This window comes from Apium graveolens, chromosome 1 (genome assembly GCF_009905375.1).
Source record: "Apium graveolens cultivar Ventura chromosome 1, ASM990537v1, whole genome shotgun sequence".
NCBI classification, from domain to species: domain Eukaryota; kingdom Viridiplantae; phylum Streptophyta; class Magnoliopsida; order Apiales; family Apiaceae; genus Apium; species Apium graveolens.
This window is the reverse complement of record NC_133647.1, coordinates 183,539,884-183,553,899: the sequence shown is the minus strand read 5'-3', so window position 1 is coordinate 183,553,899 and position 14,016 is coordinate 183,539,884. Positions and strand designations below refer to the sequence as shown.

The 14,016-nt window shown below is 34.4% G+C and overlaps 2 protein-coding genes, 1 non-coding gene and 1 pseudogene across 3 annotated transcripts; 2 read left to right on the top strand and 2 right to left on the bottom strand.

The window, feature by feature from the left end:
• Positions 1 to 1,294: 1,294 nt before the first annotated feature.
• On the top strand, positions 1,295 to 6,664 carry LOC141672964 (putative methyltransferase PMT2). The gene is made up of 7 exons (XM_074479669.1): positions 1,295 to 1,526; positions 2,404 to 3,040; positions 3,178 to 3,388; positions 3,520 to 3,802; positions 4,153 to 4,536; positions 4,654 to 4,731; positions 6,128 to 6,664. Exons 2-7 carry the CDS (start codon positions 2,411 to 2,413, stop codon positions 6,360 to 6,362), a joined length of 1,821 nt encoding a protein of 606 aa, XP_074335770.1. The 5' UTR covers positions 1,295 to 1,526; positions 2,404 to 2,410; the 3' UTR covers positions 6,363 to 6,664.
• Positions 6,665 to 7,342: 678 nt separating this feature from the next.
• LOC141672957 (sphinganine C4-monooxygenase 2-like) lies at positions 7,343 to 10,184 on the bottom strand. Its single transcript, XM_074479657.1, has 2 exons — positions 9,686 to 10,184; positions 7,343 to 8,255 (listed from the first exon to the last, which is right to left on the bottom strand). The coding sequence occupies exons 1-2, from the start codon at positions 9,905 to 9,907 to the stop codon at positions 7,701 to 7,703; spliced, it is 777 nt and encodes a 258-aa protein (XP_074335758.1). The 5' UTR covers positions 9,908 to 10,184; the 3' UTR covers positions 7,343 to 7,700.
• A 484-nt stretch (positions 10,185 to 10,668) lies between these two features.
• On the top strand, positions 10,669 to 10,742 carry TRNAR-UCG (transfer RNA arginine (anticodon UCG)). Its single transcript has one exon. It is a non-coding gene; the product is annotated as a tRNA-Arg (tRNA).
• A 451-nt stretch (positions 10,743 to 11,193) lies between these two features.
• LOC141713059 (cullin-3A-like) lies at positions 11,194 to 13,632 on the bottom strand (annotated as a pseudogene).
• Between the last annotated feature and the right edge of the window lie 384 nt (positions 13,633 to 14,016).

The following is a 14,016-nucleotide window of genomic DNA, read 5'->3' as shown; positions in this document are numbered from 1 at the left end:
TTGATATGATGCAAAATTGTTTTACATATCCATCTTACACTACCACAGGGAACCCATTAAAATCGTACTCAGGAACTCCTCGCATTTTCAGTATCTCTGAGTAAATAATGAGTTAGTCATTTCCTTGTGCAGAAAATACTGCAAGATATGATAATCGATTTTTTTAAAAACTTGCGAAAATTAATTATTTTTATATTTTACTAAACACATCTGATTAATCAATTTAATTAATTACCAATTATCCTGAAATATTAATTTACGGAACAATGCCAATTTTTGCTTTTTAGAACAACGCTAAGTAGTAATAACTCTGTTGTTACTTATAATATTGAAGCTTTTTGACCAAGTAAAACTGTGGGAAGACACCGCAAGCCTTTCTAGACTTCATCAAAACTTGTTCCTCTAATAGCTTGCAAGCTATAAATTTATTATTATTAATTCTATTCGAATGCTAACATTATTTATATATAGATTTTCACTCAATTTATACGAAAAATTATCGTCACCCACAATTAAACATATATTTATCGTTGTTTGTTTTAGAATTCTAGCTAGAAATTTTCAGTCTGTATCTAGCTTTAAATTTGAAAAACCATTTCTAGTCCATAGTTTAATCTTATCATATAATATCAACTCGACTGGTCTATTAATTCAAGTTATACGTGATGAATTTATTTATCATTTTCTATCCGCACTAGGGGTTATTAAATTGAACCGGGTAAAAAATTGACAGGCTCCTTTTGAACTGGATTAAAATATTTGGGCTCCAGATCGAACTTGTATCTTATCCAATAAACTATTTATAAGAATGGAACTAGTGTTAAAGTAATTGTTTTTTCTCTTCCAAAAATTTCCGATTTCATTACTCAAGGCACGTGACTCATCCGATTTTTAAAATAACATTAATTCATATGTATTATTCTTGATCGGTATATTGCAAATAATATTTATATATATAAAAAATTGAATTTTAATTAAAGTTAAATAATTATAAATTATATAATATGATAAATATGTTAACTTATAAATTACTAATAAAATAAAAATATTAAGATTAATTATAATTTAAAATATTACAATATATTCAATTTATTCTCCGATTAATCATAAATCGGTATATTGACCGATCTATTTCGATTACTAATTTTTATAACATGGTTTTTAAAATGTAAAATCGCTTTCACATTGCACATTTTAATAAACAAAGCCTTCTCTTCTGGAACTAAACCACGGATAATAATTTTATAATAAAATAATAAAATAATAAAATAAAATAAAGAAGCTTGCTGTAAATGTAATACTACCTGAGATTTATATAAGGAATGTCGGATCTGAATGCGCGGGACATTCCCTATTTCCCCGACTTGTATAATCTCACATACACACACACACACTCTCTGTATGTATACATATATATCTCAAAATTGCAACTTTTAATTAGGGGTTTCTCCAATTGATTTCTAAAGCTCAATTGAAGTTAATCGTAGCTTGCTCATCTTCTTCTTTGGATTTTCTGATGCAAATTGGTATGAAATTTCTCAACTTTTTTATTTGCTTTTTAGTAAAGTTTTGATTTTTATTTTAGCAATTCTTGAACCTGCAATTTATTTATTTTTTTGCTAAATAGTTGGACCTGCAACCTCTCTGCCTAGTATATAAGCTTTTTTACTTGATTTTTGTGTATTGAGAGAGAGGGAGAGAGAGAGAGAGAGAGAGTATGTTTACTGTATATAATTGATCTTTGGACACACACAGTGAGAGAGAGAGAGAGGGAGATAGTCTTTTTGATACAATTGATCTTTCAGAGAGAGAGAGACGAGTCTTTTTTAGTGTATACAAGTGATCTTTCTAGTTTCTATGGTTCTTGCTTGGTTATTATCTGTTTTGCATCAATATTGTTTATCGAGTTTCATTTTCCGTTTTATTTTGATAAATGATGTATGTTTGATTAGATAATCTGAATGAATGAAGCGGTTAAGTACTTTTGCTCCTCAATGTTCACATTGTGTTAAGAAAATTGAGCTGGATTTTATATGTTTATTACTATTTGTGCTCTTAAAAGAGCATTCACATAAGTGGTATTTAATATCAACTTTTTTATAGAGGGATTTAGTTTCAAGTGTCTTAATGTCATACCTTAGATAATAAAGGGGTTATGGGCGTATTTAGGATACGCAATTTTAAAATTTCACAGGTTACTTGCCTTAATAGTAGAAGTTGCTACTATGAAGTATTATTGTAAAAATTATGAATTTTAAATATGAAAGTATTTTGGTCCTTTGGACAGTAATGCTTGTTTATAAGCTTACTTATAGATAAGAACAGTAACGAACACACATATATAATGTTTTTCTTTTCTTTGATAATTTATATATACTGAATTTGTGCAAGTAATGGTATCAGGTGCACAATGGCAACAAAATTAACTACGGGGACTAGGAGTTCTGTATCTATATTTATAGTAGTTGGCTTGTGCTGTTTCTTTTATTTGTTGGGAGCATGGCAAAGGAGTGGGTTTGGGAAAGGAGACAGTATAGCTTTGGAGATGACCAAGGCTGGTGCAGACTGCAGTGTGCTTCCAAATCTGAATTTTGACACCCACCACAACGGTCGGATTGATGATTCTGGTTTAAAAATTAAAATATTTAAGCCATGCAAAGCTCGTTATACAGATCATACACCTTGCCAAGATCAAAAGCGTGCAATGAAGTTTCCAAGGGAAAATATGAATTACCGAGAAAGGCATTGCCCGCCGCAGGAACAGAAATTACGCTGCCTTATTCCTGCCCCCAAAGGATATATAACTCCTTTCCCGTGGCCAAAAAGTCGTGATTATGTACCCTACGCAAATGCCCCTTATAAGAGCTTAACCGTTGAGAAGGCTATTCAGAATTGGATTCAGTACGAGGGGAATGTCTTTAGATTCCCTGGTGGAGGGACACAGTTTCCTCAAGGGGCGGATCGATATATTGATCAGCTTGCTTCTGTAATACCAATGGATAATGGAACTGTAAGAACTGCTCTGGACACCGGTTGTGGGGTATGTTAAATTCTTAATCATCTTTAAAAATTCTTTCTTATATCATGCATTATTTGCTCGGCCTGATCTTTTGACATTTGTGCTCTATGGTATTTTTTCTAATTATTTTTCCATTAAAAACTAATTTTGTTGTTTAGGTTGCCAGTTGGGGTGCATACCTTTGGAAGCGGAAGGTTATAGCTATGTCATTTGCACCAAGGGACTCCCACCAGGCACAAGTCCAATTTGCTCTTGAGAGAGGAGTACCTGCTGTTATTGGTGTTTTAGGAACCATAAAAATGCCTTATCCATCGAAGGCCTTTGACATGGCCCACTGTTCTCGTTGCTTAATCCCATGGGGGGCTAATGGTGAGTACTGAATCTTTAATTCATCTGCTTAAGTAAAGCAAACATGAAGACGCCCCTTTCCGATAGTGAAATTCTATATTCACGACAGTAGCAACTAGTATTGTTAATTATCAGTTGATCTCTTTCTGCAGATGGAATATATATGATGGAAGTTGATCGAGTTTTGAGACCTGGTGGCTACTGGGTACTTTCGGGTCCTCCAATTAACTGGAATAATAACTATAAAGCGTGGCAGCGTCCTAAGGAGGATCTCGAGGAAGAACAAAGAAAGATTGAAGATATTGCGAAGCTTTTGTGCTGGGAGAAAAAAGCCGAGTTTGGTGAAACAGCTATATGGCAGAAAAAATTGAATACTGGTTCTTGTCGTGCTTCACAAGTCAATAATTGTGAATCCTCCGACCCAGACAATGTCTGGTATGGTTCTTTTCCTGATTTTCTTTATCACAGTAATGCAAATACAAGGAAGATGTGTATGGCAGAGCATTCATGATTTAGCAGTTGACAATGTGCATGCTTTTGATTTATTAATGTTCTTGCGTCTGATGTCAGATCGCAAAATGCGTACAATATTTTCTTTTACTAAACAGTTGCACTGGCACACTGTTTAAATCAACACTTTGCTCAGCTATCTTATCTCCTGTTGTCTTAGGAGTCCTTTGCGTATGCACAATTCTTTCCATTGGTCAATCTTTTTCCTGTTGTGTTAGTGTGCGTAGAGCGAGAAACGAACACCTAGTTTCCATAACATTTTTGTGTTATTGTAGGTACCAAAAGATGGAGGCATGCATAACTCGATCTACCAAATCAAACAGTGAGGAAGGTGGTGGGGAGCTCAAGGCATTCCCAGAGAGGCTTTTTTCTGTCCCTCCTAGAATTACCAGTGGATCTGTTTCTGGAATCTCTGTTGAGACTTACCTGGAGGACAAAAAAATCTGGAAGAAGCATGTGAATGCTTATAAAAGAATAAATAAACTTATTGACTCTGGGAGGTACCGCAACATAATGGACATGAATGCTGGATTGGGAAGTTTTGCTGCTGCTTTAGAATCTCCCAAATTGTGGGTTATGAATGTGGTCCCTACTCTGCCAGAGAAAAATACTCTTGGTGTTATATATGAGCGAGGATTGATTGGCATCTACCATGATTGGTACAGATTTCGAGCTTTTTTCTCCTGTTATAACTTTTGCAGACAATCCCACTCATTGATACTTTTTTTTTACCAATAATAATTTGATAAATTTCCACTTACTCTTTTGTTGTTCAGGTGTGAAGGTTTCTCAACATACCCAAGAACATATGACTTCATTCATGCAAGTGGGGTTTTTAGTTTGTACAAAGACAGGTAAGTAAGAGAAACTGTATATGCTTTCATTTTATTGTCCCATTGAAGATTCTACATCCATCTTAAATGAAGGTCCTTGTACATGCAATGCGTACACTAGTTAATCTGCATACTAGCTTAAATCACGTGTCATGCACGGGCTCCCGTTATTCTTTAAAAGTTTTATTTATTCTTTCATATTATAATTTTAAAATATTTATATAAATATATAGTAATTTTAAAATAATAATAAAGATAATAGGATAACATGTGGTCGTAGTTTAGTAGGATAAGTAGACTATGTCCATGTCCAGTAGTTTAAGAATTTAGTAGTTTTATTTTTTAATAATAGGATAAGTTGTGATTGTAGTTTAGTAGTATAAGTACTTTAAGTCTAGTAGTTTAACAATTTAGTAGTTTAGTGGATATATTACACTATTTATTTACTTTTTTAATAACTAAAATTAAGGAATAACCGTTGAACCAAATTATACCCATTCCGGTTATTATAGTATAGTATAGATACCCATTTTGGTGGTGGTATTTGTAGGCCCTGAGCATGCTTGCAGCTTCCCCAGTACCATGCCTATTGGCAGACTTCCAGAGTAATATACTTTAACCGTTAATTAACTGTTAATGTGTCTACAGAACAACACACGGGCGCACAAAAACACAATGTTTAATGTAGTTGCATGTCATGAGGGTAAGTTTTTTTTTAATCACTTAGATAATCTTGTCAACCTGGTAACTAAGGTACAAGTACTTTGTATACCCAAATAATAAAACCTTTGTTCATAGTAAAGCCTGATCGGCCAATGTTAATCGGTTGTAGCAAATTACATGATCCAGGATGTTCATGAGCAGTTTGGTATGCAATTCAGTAGAGGTCTGTCATCTGTGCTTGACTAGGTGTTTGATTCAAAAACTAAAAGAGCCTACGTAAAACTCATTTGCGGGCGAAACTATTAACAATCTGAACTAGAACAAGAAGTAATAATGTGGATGAATCCCCCAAGTGGCTCGAAAAGATATTAGCATTTAGCACGAACAAGACACTTGAATACAAAACATATAGATGACTTCATATAATCAAAGTTATTATAAATGCTCAGGATACCTATGAGCATACATATAATTTAAGCTAAACTCAAATGACCAAACATTAACGCAATTTAATTTTGAATCATATCCGAACACTACGATATTTTACTGTTTAGCCGGGCTTGCGCTCACTGATATTGAATTCTATTGAATTCGTTTACAGCCCTACCCAAAATGCCTTGGGCCATTAGATTATTTGGAACCCAGCTTTATTTCTGTACAAATTATTGCGTCCCGGTACCATTGTCTTTGTGTACATGCTGCTCATTGCAACGAGGAATTGATACTACTACTAATAATAAATATATATTAATAGATGTGATATTGAAGATATTCTTCTTGAGATGGACCGAATTCTGCGGCCAGAAGGTTCGGTTATTATCCGCGATGAAGTTGAAGTAGTTGTCAAAGTGCAGAAGATTGTTGGAGGAATGAGATGGGATACTAAGATGACAGATCATGAAGATGGTCCCCTTGTACCTGAGAAGATTCTTGTTGCGGTCAAACAGTATTGGGTCATGGATGATAATAACTCCACATCCCCGAGGTGAAATTATGGTGAACCTAAAGAATGATGACGAACTCAGATGAAGGGGAAGATCAGCTGCTGTAAGGTGCAAAGAAACATAAACAATGGCAGTACTGATGTGGTATAGGGGTGGTAGGTTTAAAATTGATTCATGTATTTTTTATTGTTCATTCTATATTATTCTTATTCTGTAAATCTACTTTCCGAAAATGTGTACATGTACTTTACCTACGATAAACTGGAAAGCTGGTTCCTGTTCTATGTTGTATGTTAAAAAAGCACTCATTTACCTTTTGGAATGTATAATCTAGGTGTGTTTGTCAAGCAGTTGACATTTGCTTGCAAGAGAAATTTTCATTGCCATGATGCCATCACTGAGGTGAATTTTATACCCCCGTCAAAAAAGTGCAAAGACCATTATCGTCATAGTCTACAGGGAAAATTGATTTTCTTTGTGGACTCCTAGTTTTAATATGATCAGTGTTAGAATCTGATTCGGACAGATGAAAGGAGTGTGCTTGTTGATTCTCACAGCACCCATACTTAGACCTAATATAAGAACCAGAGCAAGTCCCTTAAAAGTTCATCCGAGCTTCATCTTGTGTAATTGCATAACCTTAACATATGTTCATAATTTTTTAGGCCATGTAGCCCGCTTACATCCAAGTTGCTTCTTCCAGATCGTTTTCTTGCCATGGGTTCTGTTTTTATATTTTCTTGACCATGCGCATGTAAGTTGTTTCTTTTCGACACTTATACTTGACCATGCACATCAACTCACTGGGCTGATAGAGTGACAGTTCTTTTCGACTGATCACTGAAGTTGCTTCTTAACCGTGTGTATCCAAGTGGTACATCCGAACTTGTTTTGCTTATATAAGCCATGAATGGCTTGCAAGTTATAATTGTTTTTCATTCTTACCAAGTGGAGTATTCTTTAGCAGAAAATAGGTGGATAAAATTGTGAAAATCCTTTTCTAATGGAAGTTGAAGTCCCAAAAGTAATAGCAATATGCCAAATGTTAATTGTTGTGCTTTTAGATAATGGAACATACTTATAACCTACTTATACATTTTTCAACTTACAAGGAAAAACAAACACGCCCTATACTAATAAGTGAAATACACTGCAGAAACTGGTTTCAAGGTCCAAGATCATAAACTTCAAGATATAATTGTGTTACATATTAATCTTGGGACGGCAAAGGTCCTCAATAGCTCCTGGCGAAAGCAACAGTGCATCTCTAGATATGTACTTGTACAATTGGCAACTCAGGAATTCTTGAACATGAAATCAAAATGAATAAGATTGATGATACCGCAATACATTAACTTTTTGATACAGCCATAGCCAAATGATTTAACTTTCCTTGCATACTTTTACAGGCTGAACTTCGAAGCCGCCATCTGGTCTCTTCTGAAGTGAGAAAGGCAAGTAGGTGCCAAGAATTTTGTCCCATGTCACGAAAAACGGCTGTGAAAAGTTATATTTGGTGCCATAAAGCTGGTGGTGAACATCATGATAAGCAGAGTTGTTTCTAAAGAAAATATGGAAAGGGTTTCCAGGGAGCCATAATCCGCAGTGGTCATCGACTGTTTTAATGGTGGCAAAGGAAAAGAAGAAAATGGAAGCTCGAGGGGACATGCCGGAAATGAGAAAAGATAAAGCCCCACCAATTGTATCTAGGATAAGCCCCTCCAACGGATGATTATATAAAGCTCCAAATGCATAAGGAACAACAAGGCGGTGATGTTGAGAATGTACATGTCGGTACAAAAATTTGTTATGGTGCATGTATCTATGCATAAAATATTGCCAGGTATCTAAGACCACCATTGCAGTAAAGAACTGCCTGGCAAGAACAATGGGGGAAGACTGTTTCCCTGAGGCATCACCAGCAGAATCCCCAGTAACCTGAAACCAAAGATTATCATTAACGTATCAGTGCACGAACAAGGAGTTTTTATAACTTTATCTTAAATGTATTTTAACTAATTATAAGATACAATGCATATAATCAAAAAAATGTTAATACGGATTACTTGAAACTTGGAAAATAATAAAGAAAAAGAAATTACAGACAGACAAACAAGGAAAACAATTATTGTCAATCACGCAGGACCGGAATGAAACAAGAAATTATATGCTGGTAGACAACAAACCGACAACAGACTAGGCATCAGTTGTGGAACATACAAGTTATGTTTTGGAGACGTGAAAAATAAAAGGAATAGCAGGCAGTATAGACTATATTTACAGTTATCTAAAAAAAAGGCAACACGTGCTTCCCTTCTTTAAACAACAATCAAGGAGCTGCTTGTCATCCCCAACTATCTATGCATTCACAAATTTTCATTTTCAGTCTTGATAAATGATAAACATAACAGATTTCTTAAGACAGCTATACAACTCCCTTTGTATTTATATAAAAAAAACTCCCTTTGTTAGTAATCGCTTGTTCATATAATTTTGGTCTATTTTAAGGTGCGTAAAAAAGGTATTATACATTTATTGGTTAAAATAATTTTTGGTTTAGGTAGACTTGAATTTTTAGGTAGACTTGAATTTTTTATCCAAACAAAAGATTGCATGTAGACGATACCCTTTCTGGAAACCTTGAAATATCCTAACAATGTAAAAAACAATAAGGAAACCAGAGGGAAGACAATTTACTAAACCTGCTATAAACTCATATCTATCGACGGACGACGAAAACAATCTTTTCGGAATTAGTTGTATTGTAATATTTTTGAACAGAGGAAAAAATAATTCCAATTATTTTTATGCTATCTACTGCATTTTACAACAAAGACATCAAATTTGACTGGAACACAAGGTCCTTCTAGAAAAAAAATAACAATGCAAATCACTATCTAGTATCTATAGTGATTCACAAATGCGAAAGTAGTTATTTGATTATCCATTAACATCTCTAATTGAAACCATAGCAATCCGTTGCAATTTATTCAAACAAAAGCCAAGACAAAACACCTTGATCGACCCACATAAATTAAAACTAGTCTCTCCTTTTCCACATTAATTTAGTCATGAACCTAAAAATCACATTCTCACGAATCAAGTCTTAAGCAACACCGTGATCACATACACTAAAGATAGCCTCTCCCTTTCCGCATTCATTTAGTCATGAACCTTAAGGTCACATTCTTACAAATCGAGTTTTAAGCAACATTCTTTCCTAGTATGGTTCATGAAGCTACAATGTACTCTCTCTCTCTCTCATACACACACACAGAGATTGTAAACCCCAGATCCATAAACACCACAGATTCAAAAAAAACAGCAAGATCACGCAATGCTAACAAAAAAGAACATAAAATTCATACCTTGAACAAGATAATAGCCACAATAGCCTGAAGAAGCTGTTGAAGAAGAACACCTTTAACAACAGTCTTTTTAGGCACTAAATTCTTCTCTTGTTCATCTTTTCTTGAATGTAATCTATACTTATCCAAACCTCCAAACAATATATACATTCCAGAATAAACCCAATACACAATTATAGGCATTATAACACCCAACATTTCATCTGAAACCCTAAATTCCATCTCTTTCAGCTAGAAAAATAGTAAAAATCCAATCTTTATATCTACAAAAATCAAGAAATGGGGTAACAAATATTTTTTCAAAATTTATAGTTTAAATGTTGATTATATTAAAAAACCCCCAATTTGATAGATTTTGAATTGGGTTTGTTGTTGAAAAGAGAAATGAAATTTTAGGGTTTCAAGATTGCACATTTAGCCCAATTGGAAATGAAGATGGGAAAAATAGGTTGTTTTATTTTGTTTATGTTTGGGAGAAAATTACAAAGCGTACAACTAGATGTTGGCCGTTTATTACCTGTCATTTTGTAAAGCGTACATGTAATCTTAGCTGGTAGTCAAATGAGGTGTGGTCCTCAGTATTTGTGAGAATTACATTTTTAACCTAATTTCATTTGAAAAAAAGAAGCTTAATTTTCGGTTGAAATATTATTTGACATTGTTTATATTGACTATAAAATTTAAAATCATAGGCTATAATTTTTATAGAAATTGGATGATTTTTTAAAAATTGTCGATAAACCGTTCAAAAGCCGATCAAACATATTTATCCTATTTAACTAATTTTTTATAAATAATCAATAAATTATTTAATTTTTAAAAATTAACCGATAAATTATAAATTGGTATTTCAACTAAACGGTTAACATTTTCAAAATTTGTAACCAAAATTTAATGAAAGATCTATTTGAACAATCATAGCCTCCACTCCATTCATATAATTTTGTTTACTTGTATCTCTTGTGAAAAAAGTAAAGACATCTGACCGCATAGCGCAGTGGATTAGCGCGTTTGACTTCGGATCAAAAGGTCGTGGGTTCGACTCCCACTGTGGTCGATCTTAATATTTTTTCATTTCTTTCCTCTTAATATAGGCTCCTTGCAACTTCAAGTCTTCCAAGATAAAAAGACCATCGGTACCCTAAGCCCTAACATCTGTAAATGTATTTTTTCTATTTTCTTGGTCACTTTACAAGTATGTTATTTAATGTTTAAATTTATAAAAAAATCATATAAAATTATGTTCAAACTCCAAATCAAGAGTGGAAAAAATGTAATTTTATGGGCAACAAAACTTGTAGTTTTGTTGAATATTGTGAACTTAGAACTTGTACATCGTTTGCACTGTAAAATTTAAACAAACCATACAGCAAAAAAGTGTGCTAGTCCTGTACTAATGGTCAGTTGCCCAGGCAAAATGCATGAAGGTACAGAGTTGAGCTGCCTATAAATAGTCGTAGCATAATTGTTCATCATATATAGAAACATATATCTCTTGTAGCGTAAAGTCTTATGTGAGGATTAGAGGGAGCTAAACATGTTGCATTGTCTTTTATTAGATTTGTGCTTTGTGTTTAGTTTCCTCTAATATCTCACTTGTGCCTTTCACTTCTCTTCTTACTCCATTCAAACTCCTCTTTATAGACTGTATTTTTCTACTGTGTATTGTCCTAAGTGAGGATCGGAGGGAATTAAATGGCTAGCATTTTTTTCTTAAGATACATTCTATTTAATTTCCTCCGATATCTCACTTGTGTCATCCACACTTGATTATTTCCCATTTCGTAATAATAGTAACAAGAGACGTTCAATTTTTCGTGGTTCACTTGTCTTGTTCTTTAATTTATTTGGTTTTGCAACAACGAGATTGGTTCTCACCAGGATTAATGCAGAAGACCGTAACTGTGCCTTCGGCAGAAAGAAAACAATATCTAGGTCAATAATTTTCACATATAAGCCTTTTGTCTGCTAAACACCTGATATTAGGGTATCAGGTATTATCCAACTGAGAGAAGTTTTCGGCCATGTAGGGTAAAATAAAAAATTAATAAGTATAGAAATTCATCCCTTACAAGTTACAACTTGCAAAGATTCAAACAAATTGATGCCTTAAAAGGAAAAAAAATAAGAGTAATATACTCCAATTATAAAAGGCCAAGTTGAAAGATATAAATATCCTGGAGTTGTATATTTAGGCAAGATATCGGTACAAGTTCCTTTCTGTGGCATCCCTTTCCAAATATTAATGCTCAATCAAACTCCCTATTCTTTTCTTGATCTCTATGGGAAGAATTTGGACTGCAGATACTTTGTCACCTCTGCAATAATATTTTTTATGATCCAGCACTCGCCTTGATTTCATGATCATTCTTGCCATAGCGGTGTCAATCTGAGGTTTCCGGTCCTCCTCCAGTATCCGCCTTGTCTCTATTTTTTAAGATTCAGAGTCCTTTTGAGAAACAACAGTTCCTATCTTTTATTTTGCATTGTTTGCTTGTGAAGTTGTCATTCACGGAAAAGACATCCTCCTCTCCATTATCCTTCGTCATTGGATCTTTTCGAAGTACATTCTTTCCCTCGACACAAGCCAAGGATTGCAGGCAGCTCTTTAAATCTGATGAAGGGATACCTGTAGCCTGCTCAATCTCTTTATAGCTATACCAATCAGCATCTTTGAACATCACGAGGACACACATCTGATAAGTAGATACATTAAGCTCATGCTTCTGCGTGTTCCCAAAGGTTGCCTTCAAGGGAGCTGTTCCCATGCTAGCTTGCCAAGACAATCTACGGCCTGCATGTACTCCTACATAATAAGAGCAGAACTTCTCGCGCGAGCTGATAGTTCAGCTAAAAGGTTGCGACTGACACTGCACTGGGTAGGCCACGACCATGTAGTCATAACCTGTCTACCAGCTCGTCACTGTGGGCCAAACAGAACCCCTGCATTGTTTCTTGAGAAGTTTTTATGTCTGAGCATTCTTTCCAACTTCAAGGCGAACTAGTTCACCTTCTGTCTCGAGCTAAACAATTAGACTTCTCTCAGTATTGTCAGAATTGATTTTTTTTTCCTGACAACAGCGGTTTAGCTAAGTGTTGCTCATAGAATCTCTCAAGAACATCTTTATCCTGTAGGTAATGGAAGAGTACCATTATTTTGTCAAGAGCAACCTCAAAATCCTCCTCATGCACTCCCTCTATACCTTTTCTCAATCTATTATCCACAAACAATGAGATGAATTCAGCCCAGCGAGGATTCAGATTAAAGAAAAACTCAAATGACGAATTTGATGCATTTTGAATTTTTTTATCATTGCTAAATGCAGATTCAATATCTTATCATACTCCTTTACGTTTCAAGCCACTGAACAAACTCCACAGGATCTCTCACCCTTTCTGCATCAGTAACAAGCTGCTTACCTGTCTCTCTACAAGGTGAGAAGCCATTCCATCCTCACAGTCCAGAGACCCTTGGGTCCCACGAAACAAAATGGACTTCATACTTATAATCCAGAAGTATGTTCACGAGGCCTGAATTCTCCATATGGACCAATCTAACCATATGTTTTTTAATCGTCTCCTTCTCCAAAATACGAATTATCTTAGATTTACTCGATAAATCCATGTAGTTCCGTACTTCTTTATTTCTTCTTTTCGACGTTCATCGGCTTTCTTTAAGTAGTCCGCACAATCACCGCACTCAATAAGCTTCCGAATTCAATCTTGTAGAAATGAGCTGTCGCATCAAGACAAGACACCTCAAAACAATACCTGTACTGAATATCCAAGATCCAATAACATCTTTATGATGTTCTTTACCAGGCCTCAGTTTATAAGTTTAGTATAATTTCAAGAAGCATGTCCAAAAGCCTTGTCCCAGTTTTAGAGTATACAATGATGTCCATCCAAAGGTTCAGGCCAAGCTTATGAACTGGGGTTTTACGGAGTTAATTGCATTTTCGCCTATTATCTTTGGTTAAAAATCACTCTTATATACCTGCTTTCAGAAATTGTAACTCGCATCTCCTTCTTTAAAACCCGATTCAACATACATCTTTTTTACATAGATCAATATTCTCACAAAGAAGGCCATGAGAAAACATAAACAAAACACAACGGTTAACATACACTTTGATGTTATTTTAAGAATCGTAATAGTTTGGAGCTGTATTTGGATTTTAGGTTTACCAAACTAATACTGGAGCCGAAGCTCAAAATCAGTCTTATACAATTTTATAACAATAATACATAATTTATATATATCATACAATTAAAAAACTAATGTTTATAACCCATATGTTGGATAATTATTGATAATAAAATCTATTATA